Source organism: Heterodontus francisci, chromosome 3 (assembly GCF_036365525.1).
Source record: "Heterodontus francisci isolate sHetFra1 chromosome 3, sHetFra1.hap1, whole genome shotgun sequence".
NCBI lineage: Eukaryota > Metazoa > Chordata > Chondrichthyes > Heterodontiformes > Heterodontidae > Heterodontus > Heterodontus francisci.
The window spans coordinates 139,757,145-139,772,703 of NC_090373.1; the positions used below are offsets into that span (position 1 = coordinate 139,757,145).

General features: G+C 45.0%; 1 protein-coding gene across 16 annotated transcripts in view; it reads left to right on the top strand.

The window, feature by feature from the left end:
* eya4 (EYA transcriptional coactivator and phosphatase 4) overlaps positions 1–15,559 on the top strand; it is a 549,227-nt gene that overhangs the window by 421,627 nt on the left and 112,041 nt on the right. For all 16 annotated transcript variants that reach the window (XM_068026406.1, XM_068026407.1, XM_068026412.1 and 13 more), the window contains one exon: positions 12,960–13,043. In XM_068026406.1, coding sequence (XP_067882507.1) covers positions 12,960–13,043 — 84 coding nt within the window. The remainder of the gene's footprint in view (positions 1–12,959; positions 13,044–15,559) is intronic.

Consider the following 15,559-nt stretch of genomic DNA (forward strand, 5'->3'; position numbering starts at 1 on the left):
AGAACAGGACAGTACATTCATTACACGACAGATGTGACCTTGCAAGGAGAGAGGGCATTGGGTTTCACCATCATTGCTGTATTCCCCCAAGTGCAGGGCATCATCAATTGCACTCATGTGGCCATCAAGGAACCCAGTGATCTCTCACTCAGATTCATCAAAAGGAAGGGCTTCCATTCCCTCATTGTCCAATCATTCTGCAACCAGAACAAGAGCTTCCTTCATTTGTCAGTTCTGAAGAAGGGTCACTGACCTGAAACGTTAACTCTGCTTCTCTCTCCACAGATGCTGCCAGACCTGCTGAGTATTTCCAGCAATTCTTGTTTTTATTTCAGATTTCCAGCATCTGTAGTATTTTGTTTTTATTTAAGAGCTTCCTTCATGTGAGTACTCTTTCCTGGTAGCTACCATGACTCCTTCATCCTCCACCATTCAGCACTGCCTCAGACCTTCACTCAACCCCCTATGGGACAAGGGATATCCATTGAAAATTTGGCTACTCATCCCTCCACAGGAGCCTCAGTTAAAGGCACAGAGGTGATACAGCCAGTGGCATCTGCTCAGTAGGACGACCATTGAGCTTGTGAAGATGCAATTCTGGTGCCTGCATTGGTCGGGCGGTGCCCTCCAGTATCCTCTTCCAAGGGTCTCTGTCACTGTTGTGGTCTGCTGCTCTCCATAACATGGCCCTCCAGAGAGAACAAACAAAGAACAAAGAACAGTACAGCACAGGAACAGGCCATTCGGCCCTCCAAGCCTGCGCCGATCTTGATGCCTGCCTAAACTAACACCTTCTCCACTTCCGGGGCCCACATCCCTCTATTCCCTTCCTATTCATATATTTGTCAAGATGTCTCTTAAACGTCGCTATCGTATCTGCTTCCACCACCTCCCCTGGCAGCAAGTTCCAGGCACTCACCACCCTTTGTGTAAAAAACTTGCCTCGCACATCCCCTCTAAACTTTGCCCCTAGCACCTTAAACCTATGTCCCCTAGTAACTGACTCTTCCACCCTGGGAAAAAGCTTCTGACTATCCACTCTGTCCATGCCGCTCATAACTTTGTAAACCTCTATCATGTCGCCCCTCCACCTCCGTCGTTCCAGTGAAAACAATCCGAGTTTTTCCAACCTCTCCTCATAGCTAATGCCCTCCAGACCAGGCAACATCTTGGTAAACCTCCTCTGTACCCTCTCTAAAGCCTCCACGTCCTTCTGGTAGTGTGGCGACCACAATTGCACGCAATATTCTAAGTGTGGCCTAACTAAGGTTCTGTACAGCTGCAACATAACTTGCCAATTTTTATACTCTATGCCCCGACCGATGAAGGCAAGCATGCCGTATGCCTTCTTGACTACCTTATCCACCTGCGTTGCCACTTTCAGTGACCTGTGGACCTGTATGCCCAGATCTCTCTGCCTGTCAATACTCCTCAGGGTTCTGCCATTTACTGTATACTTCCCACCTGCATTAAATCTTCCAAAATGTATTACCTCACATTTGTCCGGATTAAACTCCATCTGCCATTTCTCCGCCCAAGTCGCCAACCGACCTATATCCTGCTGTATCCTCTGACAATCCTCATCACTATCCGCAACTCCACCAACCTTTGTGTTGTCCGCAAACTTACTAATCAGACCAGCTACATTTTCCTCCAAATCATTTATTTTTACAACAAAGAGCAAATGTCCCAGCACTGATCCCTGCGGAACACCAGTAGTCACAGCCCTCCATTCAGTAAATCACCCTTCCACTGCTACCCTCTATCTTCTATGACAGAACCAGTTCTGTATCCATCTTGCCAGCTCACCTCTGATCCCGTGTGACTTCACCTTTTGTACCAGTCTGCCATGAGGGACCTTGTCAAAGGCTTTACTGAAGTCCATATAGACAACATCCACTGCCCTTCCTTCATCAATCATTTTTGTCACTTCCTCAAAAAACTCAATCAAATTAGTAAGACACGACCTCCCCTTCACAAAACCATGCTGCCTCTCGCTCATAAGTTCGTTTGTTTCCAAATGGGAGTAAATCCTGTCCCGAAGAATCCTCTCTAATAGTTTCCCTACCACTGACGTAAGGCTCACCGGCCTATAATTTCCTGGATTATCCTTGCTACCCTTCTTAAACAAAGGAACAACATTGGCTATTCTCCAGTCCTCTGGGACCTCACCTGTAGCCAATGAGAATGCAAAGATTTCTGTCAAGGCCCCAGCAATTTCTTCCCTTGCCTCCCTCAGTATTCTCGGGTAGATCCCATCAGGCCCTGGGGACTTATCTACCTTAATGCTTTGCAAGACACCCAACACCTCCTCCTTTTTGATAATGAGATGACTGAGACTATCTGCACTCCCTTCCCTAGGCTCATCATCCACCAAGTCCTTCTCCTTGGTGAATACGGATGCAAAGTACTCATTTAGCACCTCACCCATTTCCTCTGGCTCCACGCCTAGAGGTGTGGACCTTGAGGACAGTGAGGCCCTGGAAAGAGACAGCTCATTGGGGAAGAGGAGGAGCAAGAGGTGAGAGAGGAAGAAAAAGTGGAGATGGAGGGAGATGGCACGGAATGGAGAGGTTTCCTGCTGCATGGCAAGGCTCAGGATGTAACGGGCTCGTGAGGATGCCACGAATGGCAGGGAACCTCTGATTCAGGAACATTTCGGAGATGTTCCTTGAATGGCGGAGCAGGTTGGAAGGGTCGAGTGGCCTACTCCTGCTCCTAATTCATATGTTCGTATTTCATCCGAGCCTCTCTGATCCAGGTTAAGGGGCATAGCATTGAAGGGAGTCTGAGAAACCTGTCCTAATGCAGGCATGGAAGACGCAGCCGGGAACATCTAATCACTTACAGCCAGTGAAGGAAGCACATCTATCCAGAGGCTTTGCCCTCACCTTGGAGGATCCCTTTATCTCTTTCACTGCATCAGACCACTTCTCCTGTCAAGGCAGCAATAAAAGTAGTCCCAGATGTGCAGTACAAAGTGTTATCATTTATGCAGTGCAAATAGAGTAAAACAGTAGACAGAGTCGGTAAGAAGACACCCCAGTGGCCCATTAGTGCTCCACGCAACACAGTAGCCCTCCTCCAGCCACCTCTGGTAAAAGAACCTCCCTCCTCCACCTCACGGCCTCCAACATTAGATCCAGGTTGGCATCAATAAAAGGAGGGGCAACCCTGCATCAGGTGTCAGGCCTCTGGCTCTCCTGTGATATATCACTTCCCTCTGCTGTTTTGGCACAATCAGCAGTTTTCTCCTTTAGGACAACCAGCAGCCTCAGTGATGTCTGCCATAGGGAGTCTAAATCAGTTCCACATTTCATCTGACCCACCTCCATTCCTACCCACACTGGCTCTAATTGGACAGGAAACCCATCTCCATATCAATTAAAGGCTCATACCTGTGAAAATCTGAATCAGTTTCCCACCGGAGTCTGGTTTTTGACGTGAAAACATACCTGGCTCCTGTTTCCCTCCTCCATGTTGAAAATTCAGTCCTGATAGTTTATCGTGGGCACATCAAAGATGAAGTTACGGGCCCCGCCAACATCAGGAATAGAAGTGGATGGGGCCCGAAAATTACAAGGCCAGCCAGCCAGCTTCCCGATGTTGGCCATTTTGGCTGATGCGCGTTCAGGGCGCAGGAAGGTCCTCCTCCCCCACAAGGCGGGCAGGCAAATATGCTGGTTCAGAACCTTGCTCAAGGTAGGTAATGGAGGCTGACTGGGATCTTCCAGTCGGCCTCCAGTTTTCCAGCGCAATGGGGGCAGATCAACTGCCTGGAGGTGGACATCCAGCAGCAGGCTGTAGTTCCAGCACTCCTGGCGGGCTTACTGGCCCTCCCTGCCTGCCTGGGTGGGAGTACAGCCAAAGGCCGCCCTGTAGAGGGGATCCCCCCTCCCCCAATCCTGTCTCCATGCCAATTAAGAGCTCAGCCCCATGAAAAACTTGGCTTTAATCAGTTTCCCACTGGAGGCAGGTTCGGGACCTGAAAACAATGCTGCTCTTGTTTCCCGCTTACGTTGGGAAAATTCAGCCCCGCGTCTGAGGCCTCCATTGGTGAGGTAGGATAACCAACTGTGAAGGTTTTTTTTATTTATTCATTCACTGGTCCTGGATATGTGACCAGTGTGGCCAATGACTGGTTACCTGAAACTATGGGCTGGATTTTGTGGAGGAGGCAGCGCTCCCAGCGCAGGGCCAAAACGGTGGGGGGGACCCCACCCCGGCCTTATCATGCCCCACCCCGGCCTTATCATGCCCCACCAGAGTGATCTTCTGGTATTTTGAAGGTTGTGTCCTGCTCCGGGATCCCTGCCCCTTTAAAGACAGGGATCCTGCCTCCAAGAGCTGCTAGCCAATCACAGGGCCAGCAGCTCAGCAGTATTGGCAGCGCCACCTGGAGCTGTGGCCACTACCAGTGTTGCAGAGGCCTTGAACCCAGGCCCAGCGTTGGAACCAGCACCTCAGGAAAGTGAGGCAGGTTCGCCAGGGCCAGTCCGGATGGCCTCAGCAAGGTGGGTGGGGGATGGTGGTAAAGTCCAGGGTGGGGGGGGTACATTGGGAGGTACATTGTTTCCCTGCTGGGGCCCTCTGTGGGCCACAGTTTGTCCACGATGGAGGAAACCTCCCCACCAAGCCCACAGAGAGGGCGCCTCATTTTACATGGCACCCTCCCCGTGTGGTGGAGGTACCCCCTGCGACTGGTTAGATCCCAGTGGCGACAGAACGACGCCCTTAAGTGGCCATTAATAGGCCGCTTGAGGGCCTCAATTGGCCTCTGGGCGGGATGGCCATCGTCAGCCTATCCCGCCCCCAGCAGGATTGCTTGGCAACAGGGTGGCGATGGCCCCCTCCGCTACCCGTCGTGATTCCATGGGCCCCCTTGCCTCCAACCTCACCTTAGGGGGCACGGGGGAAGGCCCGTAAAATCCAGCCCTATATTTTACAGCCAACTGAAAGAAGAAAAGTACTCAGCTGGGTGGCCAGTAAAAGCACTTCACAGATAATTGAAAAACAACCTGGAGAAAGACCTTTTAAACTTTCTCAAAACATTTGAAGAGAAGGCAATGTGTAATTTATCAGAAAAGAGGACAAAAAGAAAGAAAAGCACAAATGACATAGGACAATAAAGACCTTCTTCTGATCACGCAGAGTGACCCTGAACATGTTTACAGAAACCACCAATGTCATTGATTTCTTAATGGTGAGGGACTAGGTACTGTGGAGAAGCACAGGGTTTTGGGTGGCCATCTACATGAAAAGCTGGTGTACAGGTACAAAAATTAATCAGATGATTTGGAATACAAAAATAAGGAAGTGATGCTTCAGTTGCATTCAACAAGTGATACAATCAGCAGATCCCATCTGGAGTACTGTGTCCAGTTTTAGTCAAAGAACCTCAGGAGGGATATATTGGCCTTGGAGGCAGTACAGTGCAGATTCACCAGATGATAGCAGAGCTTAGCGAATTAAATTATGAGGACAGGTTGCACAAATTTGAACAATATTCCTTTGAGATTAGAAGATTGAAGGATGACCTAATTGAATTGTTGCAAAGAGGCGGAATGACCTACTCTTAATTCTGTGTTCAAAACACCATTGTTAAAGTGAAGATCAGTCAAGATGAGAGAACTTCATCCATCACTATCAGTGAAGATATCAGTGAAGATATCATGTCCCACCTAATTGTTTCTTTGATGTGCCCATCAGAAGTGCTGCAAATGCACAAAAAACACTTCCAGACCATCTGATTTAAGGACTTCGAAATCTTGAAATGCGTGTCTGTGCATATTGCAGGGTTTTTTTTATTTGTTCTTAGATGTGAGTATCACTGGCAAGGCCAGTATTTATTGCCCATCCCTAACGTCACATTTTATTCATTGATACAAGGCTCACCTCGCTGATTACTGGGTATGTTGTGAACATCGCGCATTTTAGTGGTTGACACAAGGCTCAATTCCTTGAGGGAGGGCTTCTGGTGCAGCTTTTAGAGAAGCAGTCTCAAGTAATGCCAGAATGAGCAAATCAAAATAGCCACAACCATTACTGCAGGACATTGAAAGAATTTGGAAGCCAAATTCTGCATTGTGATGGTGGAATATTGTTTTGTACAAGCTGCAGTGTTTCGTTGGATTACACACAGCAGGCAATGGTTCAGTGCCACTTAGAATCCAAAACCACTGCAGCAGAAAGAGAGCATCTGACACCTGCTGGAAAATGAACACTCAAAAAAAAACAATTTCATCTCTTTTTAAGAAGTTGACAGAGAGCTCAGAAAATTGTCAGTGGATGCCTGTGGATGCTTTTGCAAGCATCAACATACCATTGGAAAAACATAATCACCCAAAGCTGCAGAATCTCCCACCTAGCAAGGCTAGCACAACGCTGACAATTCCAACGATCTCTGTGGGCGCGGAGAGAACTGTATCTAAACACTGACAGGTGTTCACAGTGCAGAAACAGGGAATGAAGAAAGGGACAGTTGCACGTTGTGCCATGCTCACATTCAACCTCTGACTTCAGTGAGTAAAAAATGTGGCCTGTTTATAGTCAGCTTTTTACAATAGATTTTGAGTATACAATAAATGCCATTTGAAACCAAAAACTTCCCTTGTCTTTTTTGTTTTAAGTAGATCATTTTCACGGTTTGTTGTGACACTGTGAAATATACAATTTGAATAAATGAAATTGTGAAATTCACAATTCTTAAAATGCTGTGACCATTATTTTTGTAAAATTTGACCGTGAATTTGGTAGGGCCCTAATCATTGATGAAGCAGCTGAAGATGGTTGGGCCTAGGGCACTACCCTGAGGAACTCCTGCAGTGATGTCCTGGGACTGAGATGATTGACCTCCAACAACCACAACCATCTTCATTTGTGCTAGGTAGGACTAAAACCAGTCAATTGTTTTCCCCCTGATTCCGACTGACTCCAATTTTGGCTCCTTGATGCCAAACTCAGTCAAATGCTGCGTTAATATGAAGGGCAGTCGCCCTCATTTCACCTCTGGAATGCAGCTCTTTTGCCCATGTTTGGACCAAGGCTATAATGAGGTCTGAAGCTGAGTGGCCCTCGCAGAACCCAAACTGAGCATCAGTAAGCAGGTTGTTGCTAAGTAAGTGCCACTTGCTTGCACTGTCGACAACACCTTCCATCGCTTTGCTGATGGTTGAGAGTAGACTGATGAGGTGGTAATTGGCCGGGCTGCATTTGTCCTGCTTTTTGTGGACAGGACATACCTGGGCAATTTTCTACATTGTCAAGTCAGTGAAGTTGTAGCTGTACTGGAACAGTTCGGCTGAGGACGTGGCTAGTTCTGGAGCACAAGTCTTCAGTACTACTGCCCGGATGTTGTCAGGGCCCATAGCCTTTGCTGTATCTAGTGCCTTTAGCCATTTCTTGATATCACGTGGAGTGAATCGAATTGGCTGAAGACTGGCATCCATGAAGGTGAGACCTCAGGAGGAGGCCGAGGTGCATCAACCACATGGCACTTCTGGCTGAAGATGGTTGCAAATGCTTCATCCGAACATACGAATTAGGAGAAGGAGTAGGCCACTCGACCCCTCAAGCCTGCTCCGCCATTCAATAAGTTCATGGCTGAACTGATTACTCCACATTTCCACCTACCCCCAATAACCTTCCACCCCCTTGCTTATCAAGAATCTATCTCCCTCTGCCTTAAAAATATTCAAAGACTCTGCTTCCACTGCCTTTTGAGGAAGGGAATTCAAAAGACTCATAACCCTCTGAGAGAAAAAAATTCTCCTCATCTCTATCTTAAATGAACGAGCCCTTATTTTTAAATAGTGACCCCTAGTTCGACATTCTCCCACAAGAGGAAACATCCTTTCCACATCCCTACTGTCAAGACCCTTCAGGATCTTACATGTTTCAATCAAGTTGCCTCTTACTCTTCTAAATTCCAGTGGATACAAGCCTAGCCTGTCCAATCTTTCCTTGTAAGACAGGCTATTCATTCCAGGTATTAGTCTAGTAAACCTTCTCTGAACTGCCTCCAACTGTGTTTATATCCTTCCTTAAATAAGGAGACCAATACTGTACACAGTACTCCAGATGTGGTCTCACCAAAGGCCCATATAGCTGAAACATAACCTCCCTACTATTGTATTCCGTTCCCCTCACATAAACAATAACATTCTATTAGCTTTCCTAGTTATGTGCTGTACCTGCATGCTAACCTTTTGCAATTCATTCACTAGGACACCCAGTTCCCTCTGCATCTCAGAGCTCTGCAATCTCTCACCATTTAGATAATACGCTTCTTTTTATTCTTCCTACCAAAGTGGGCAATTTCATACTTTCCCACATTATACTCCATTTGCCAGGTGTTTACCCACTCATTCAACTTATCTATATCCCTTTGTAGCCTCCTTATGTCCTCTTCACAAGTTACTTTCCTACCTATCTTTGTGTCATCAGAAAATTTAGCAACCATACCTTCAGTCCCTTCATCTAAGTCATTTATATAAAATGTAAAATGTTGAGGCCCCAGCACAGATCCCTGTGGCACACCCTCGTTACATCTTGCCAACCAGAAAATGACCCATTTATGCCTACTCTCTGTTTTCTGTTAGCTAACTAATCTTCTATCCATGCCAATATGTTACCCCCCTACACCATAAGCTTTTATATTCTGCAATACCTTTGATGTGGCACCTTATCAAATGCCTTCTGAAAATCTAAGTACAATACATCCACCGGTTCCCCTTTATCCACAGCACATGTAACTCCCTCAAAGAACCAATGAATTGGTTAAACATGATTTCTCTTTAACAAAACCATGTTGACTCTGCCTGATTGCCTTGAATTTTTCCAAATGCCCTGCTATAACATCTTTAATAATAGCTTCTAACATTTTCCCTAATACAGATGTTAAGCTAACTGGCCTGTAGTTTCCTGCTTTCTGTTTTCCTTTTTGAATAAAGGAGTTACATTCGCTATTTTCCAATCTAAAGGAACCTTCCCCGAATCTAGGGAATTTTGGAAAATTAAAACTAACGCATCAACTATCTCACTAGCCACTTCTTTTAACACCCTAGGATGAAGTCCATCAGGACCCAGGGACTTGTCAGCCCGCAGCTGCAACAATGTCTTCAGCCTTGTCTTTTGCACTGATGTGCTGGGCTCTGCCGTCGTTGAGGATGGAAATGTTTTTGAAGCCTCCTCCTCTGTTTAGTTGTTTAATTGTCCACCATTGTTCATGACTGGATATGGCTGGACTGCAGAGCTTTGATCTGATCTGTTGATTGTGGGATCACATAGCTCTGTCTATTGCATGCCGCTTCTGTTGTTTAACATGCATGTAGTCCTGTGTTGTAGGTTCACAAGGTTGGCACCTCATTTAGGGGTATGTCTGATGCTGCTCCTGGCATGCTCTCTTACACTCCACATTGAACAGGGGTTGGTCCCCCAGCTTGATGGTAGAATGAGGGATTTGTCGGGCCATGAGGTTACAGATTGTGGTTGAATACAATTCTCTTGCTGCTGCTAATGGCCCACAGCCCCTCATGGATGCCCAGTTTTGAGCTACTGGATCTGTTCTGAGTCTATCCCATAGCTCCACACAACACGATGGGGGTATCTTCAGTGTGAAGATGAGACTTAGTCTCCACAAGGAATGTGTGGTGGTCACTTCTACGCATACTGTCATAGACAGATGCATCTGCGACAAGTAAATTGGTGAGGACGAGGTCAAGTAGGTTTTTCCCTCTTGTTGGTTCTCTCAACACCAGTCGCATGCCCAGTCTGGCAGTTATAACTCAGCCAGCTTGGTCAGTAGTGGTGCTACCGAGCCACTCTTGGTGATAGACATTGATGTCCCCCACCCAGATTACTTCCTGTGCCCTTACTACGCTCAGTGCTTCTTCCAAGTGGTGTTCAACATGGAGGAGCACTGATTCATCAGCTGAGGGAGGGTAGTAATCAGCAAGAGACTTCATGGAAGGCCTCCTCCTGAAGTCCCCAGCATCACAGATGCCAGACTTCAGCCAATTCGATTCACTCCGCGTGATATCAAGAAACGACCGAAGGCACTGGATACCACAAAAGCTATGGGCCCTGACAATATTCTGGCAATAGTACTGAAGGCCTGTGCTCCAGAATTTGCCGCACCCCTAGCCAAGCTGTTCCAGTACAGCTACAACATTGGCATCTACCCTGCAATGTGGAAAATTGCCCAGGTATGTCCTGTACACAAAAAGCAGGACAAGTCCAACCCGGCCAATTACAGCCCCATCAGCCTACTCTCAATCATCAGTAAAGTGATGGAAGGTGTCATTGACAGTGCCAAACAGTGGCACTTGCTTAGCAATAACCTGCTTAGTGACGCTCAGTTTGGGTTCCACCAGGGCCACTCAACTCCTGACATTACAGCTTTGGCTCAAACATGGACAAAAGAGCTGAATTCAAGAGGTGAGGTGAGAGTGACTGCCCTTGACATCAGGGCAGCATTTGACCGAGTATGGCATCAAGGAGCCCTAACAAAACTGAAATCAATGGGAATCAGGGGGAAAACCGTCCGCTGGCTGGAGTCATACCTAGCGCAAAAGAAGATGGTTGTGGTTGTTGGAGGTCAATCATCTGAGCTCCAGGACATCTCTGCAGGAGTTCCTCAGGGTAGTGTCCTAGGCCCAACCATCTTCAGCTGCTTCATCAATGACCTTCTTTCAATCCTAAGGTCAGAAGTGGAGATGTTTGCTGATGATTGCACAATGTTCAGCACCATTCGTGACTCCTCAGATACTGAAACAGTCCATGCAGAAATGCAGCAAGACCTGGACAATATCCAGGCTTGGGCTAATAAATGGCAAATAACATTCACACCACACAAGTGCCAGACAATGACCATCTCCAACAAGAGAGAATCTAACCATCTCCCCTTGACATTCAACGGCATTACCACTGCTGAATCCCCCACTATCGACATCCTAGGGGCTACCATTGACCAGAAACTGAACTGGAGTAGCCATATAAATACCGTGGCTACAAGAGCAGGTCAGAAGCTAGGAATCCTGTGGCGAGTAACTCACCTCCTGACTCCCCAAAGCCTGTCCACCATCTACAAGGCACAAGTCAGGAGTGTGATGGAATATTCTCCACTTGCCTGGATGGGTGCTGCTCCAACAACACTTAGGAAGCTGGACACCATCCAGGATAAAGCAGCCTGTTTGATTGGCACACCATCGACAAACATTCACTCTCTCCACCACCGCTGCATAGTGTGTACCATCTACAAGATGCACTGCAGCAATGCACCAAGGCTGCTTTGACAGCACCTTCCAAACCCGCGACCTCTACCAACTAGAAGGACAAGGGCAGCAAATGCATGGGAACACCATCACCTGCAAGTTCCCCTCCAAGTCACACACCATCTTGACTTGGAACTAAATCACCGTTCCTTCACTGTCACTGGGTCAAAATCCTGGAACTCCCTTCCTAACAGCACTGTGGGTATACCTACCCCAAATGGACTGCAGCGGTTCAAGAAGGCAGCTCACCACCACCTTCTCAAGGGCAATTAGGGATCGGCAATAAATGCTGGCCAGGCCAGTGACGCCCACATCCCATGAATGAATTTTTTAAAAGAGTCAAGGTTGAGGACTCCCTCTTCACTGTACACCATTGTGCTCCCACCTCCTGTCCTACCGGAAGGAAATTACCCCAGGGATGGTGATGGAGGAGTCTGGGATATTGACTATAAGGTATGATTCAGTAAGTATAACTATGTGAGGCTGTTGGCTCAAGTCCCCAAATGATAGTGAAGAGGACTCTGCAGGATCAACTGGACAGTGTCTGCATTTGTCATTTCCGGTAGCAAGGTCGATGTCGCATGGTGCGTCTGCTTTTAGTCATATTCAACTTTTCTGTGGCAGTTTGACACAACTTTATAAAGCTCTGGTTAGGCCCCAACTTGAGTACTGCATCCAGTTCTGGTCACCTCACTTTAAGAAGGAAGTGAGGGTCCTTGCGAGGGTGAGAGGAGATTTACTGGAATGGTTTCAGGGATGTAGGATTTTAGTTACAAGGTTAGGTTGTAAAAGCTGGAATTGTTCTCCCTGGAACAAAGAAGATGAGGGAGATTTGATAGAGGTGTCCAAGATTATGACAAGCTTAGATAAGTTACTCAAGGAAAAGCTGTTCCCATTTACTTATGATACAAAAACTAGGGGACACAGATTGAAGGTTTTGGGCTAGAGATGCAGGGGCAACATGAGGAAGAAGATTTTTACGCAATGAGTGGTAATGACCTGGAACTCGCTGCCCACAAGGGTGGTGGAAGCAGAGACAATCAACAATTTCAAAAGGAAATTGGATGGCCACTTGAAGGAAAAAAACTTGCAGGGCTACAGGGAAGTGGAACTGACTGGATTGCTGTGCGGAGAGCTGGCATGGACTTGATGGGCCAAATAGTCTCCTTCTCTGCCGTAATTGGCTCACATGGCCATTTCAGAGAGCAGTTATGAATCAACCAAATTGCTGTGGGCGTGGAGTCACACATAGGCCAGATGGCAGATTTCCTCCCCTGAAGGACATTAGTGAGCCAGATGTGTTTTTACAACAATCCAGTAGTTTCGTGTTCATTATTAATGAGGCTAGCATTTTATTCCAGGTTTATTAATTAATTGAATCTAATTTCCTTATCTGCCGCAGTGGGATTTGAACTCTCCGGAGCAGTAGCCTCTGGATTACTAGACCAGTAGCATTACCACTGTTCTACTGTCTCCGGTATGAATACTACACCAGGTTGATTATGTAATGTATGTTTGCTAGTCATGCTTTGGTGTGAGAAATACATGTGCACATCATGTGCTCATAAGCACAGTAAATTGTAACATCTGTATTTTTAAAGTGATCAGCAATAAAAATAAATATTGTGTAGCATTAATGCAAAATAAGCATTATTTCAATCAGATTTTTTGTCTCTATATTTGCAGCGAGTATTTGTCTGGGATCTAGATGAGACTATCATCATCTTTCATTCTTTGCTCACAGGATCGTACGCACAAAAGTATGGTAAGGTAAGAAATTAGCCAACCGTGCAATTTGCTTTCATTTCTTTGTATATAAAAAAGCACTGTGTCTGGCTTTGTTTTATGTTTCTTGATGAGGAGTTTACTTTCCACCAAGCACTTTTCTAGTGATGTGTGTTTGCTGTGAAATGGCATACATTTGGCAACAAAGACTAGAGTTTGCAGCCAAGCTCTGTGACTTGGATGCATCTCCCAACAGATAGAGGGTATTTCTGTCTGATAGTACTGAGAAATTAATGGTAGATGTTGCTATAGACATACTAACTTTAAAAAAATCTTTTGAACAATCTCCCTAATATAATCTGAATAAAATATAGCCAATTTAGAATGCTTTCTGCTTTTGAATTGTTGCTAAATGTGACTCTATTCGTGAAATTTATTATAGAGACGACTTTTAGATTAGATTAGAGATACAGCACTGAAACAGGCCCTTCGGCCCACCGAGTCTGTGCCGACCATCAACCACCCATTTATACTAATCCTACACTAATCCCATATTCCTACCAAACATCCCCACCTGTCCCTATATTTCCCTACCACCTACCTATACTAGTGACAATTTATAATGACCAATTTACCTATCAACCTGCAAGTCTTTTTGACTTTTTAAAAAAGATTTCCTGGTGAAGAGGAAAACAGATTATAGTGCTGTAAAATTACAAAGCAATTCAGTTTCTGTGGATCTAGTCATACAGGCTTAATTTTATAACTATGCACAAAATAAATTATACCTAGTCACCAGAAGTGTTCTGCACTACTCATATTTTAATGCTTGTTTTTTACCTTTTACCGTTTTGTTTTATTGCCTTTGTTGTTTCTAAAATAGTAGTTTCTGCTTGTTCTTTTAAAATTTAGGTTTAAATCACTGTCTCATCTGACATATTGTGAAATGTCCAATTTCCATAGCTGAATATTAAAAAGCACAAATTAAGAGCAAAGCTACTTAAAAGTCCACAAGAAACATATAAGGCCACGTAAACTTTTGAAATTATTTTATTTTGTTGGATTAAATATGCAGTTGTGACAGTGGTTACATTCAGAAGGGAAGGCATTTTGCTCGCTGAACAGACATGGTCAAGAAGACTGTGTGTCTGACTTGCAGAGGATTAATTGTTGACTACTATCAGTTAGGCAAGTGGGAGATGGAGGGTTCAGCTATCACTCAGCATGCAGTCTACTTTTGTAGTATCCTCATTAACTGAAAGCAGAATGCCACACCAGCAAAATCCACCATCACTAATCAAAGTCTACCCTTTAATTTTGCGGTCAGTAGTTTGTCACATCAGACAGGACTAGAAAATTTATGCTAGCTAGCTTGTAAAATCTGTTCAACAGTCAATTGGGGTCAATGTGCATGTGATCTTGGATTTTCCAGGAGTGGGTCAGTTATCCGCACTTATTAAAAATAGCAAAATAAGGGCGCGTATGTAAAGTCGCATTCTAATTCAGTCAGTTAACTGCATCAAGAAGCTTTGCTGCTGCTGTTTGTTACATTATACAATTTGCTACTGTATTTGATCTTAATTGTTACATTCAGTCCACATGTCTTTTCCTTTTTGTGTTTAAAGACTCCAATCTAACTGCTAACCATTGGTGATCTAAAATATTGCAAACTGTCACAGCCAGATATTGTTTCTGTCGAGATGAGATGCCATGCAAAATTTATATGCAGCCCACCTAGGATTTTGAAGAACAGGCTTTCAGTTGCAGAATTGATGATGTAGAACTGTGCAAAAGGCTCTATTACTCAAACGTTTCCTGTATTGTCAGCCTGTGATAACATTTTTAATCTCCCTCCCCAGTTAATTTAACAAAACTCAAAATGACAGCTGTTGCCTGCAAATTGTTACCCTTCAAGCCAAAAGCATCAAGCTTTTGACCATAAGTATTTGTATAGGCTGTGCAGCTGATTACCAACAATATCATACGGCATTGGTACCCAAGCTGACTCTGCTCTCACTCACAATTATATCTTAAATATAAAATAAAAACAGAAAATTTGAGAATGCATGGCATGTTCATCATCATCTGAAAGAGAAAAAGATTGGTGAAAGTTTCAGGTGGAAATCATTCAGATTCCACTCTGAATGTTAAACTGTCTTTCTCTTATTTCATGCATCCTCTTTTATTTCAAATATCCACCATTCACTTTTTAAATGTAATGTAATTATAGCTGTCTTTTATTTATGTTTTTATCTTCATCCAAATACTTTACCTTCAATTTTTTCATGTTTACGTGTATCTAATTTAGTTTCTTTATGGCATTGCAACACCTGATTAATTGGATTGGATTAATTATTGAAACAATGCAGATTATGCAAATCTGTGATATTCTAAAGAACTAGGAAAGGTGAACCTCCAATGATGTAAAATGAATAAGGTGACCATCAAGCCAATGTATTCTACTGCGATTTGTCCCTCTAGCCCCTTAGCTGTTGACTCTTTGGTGGGACGAGACTACTGCCGCTCCAGTCCTGTACCCATCACCCTGGCTGATTCCTCAG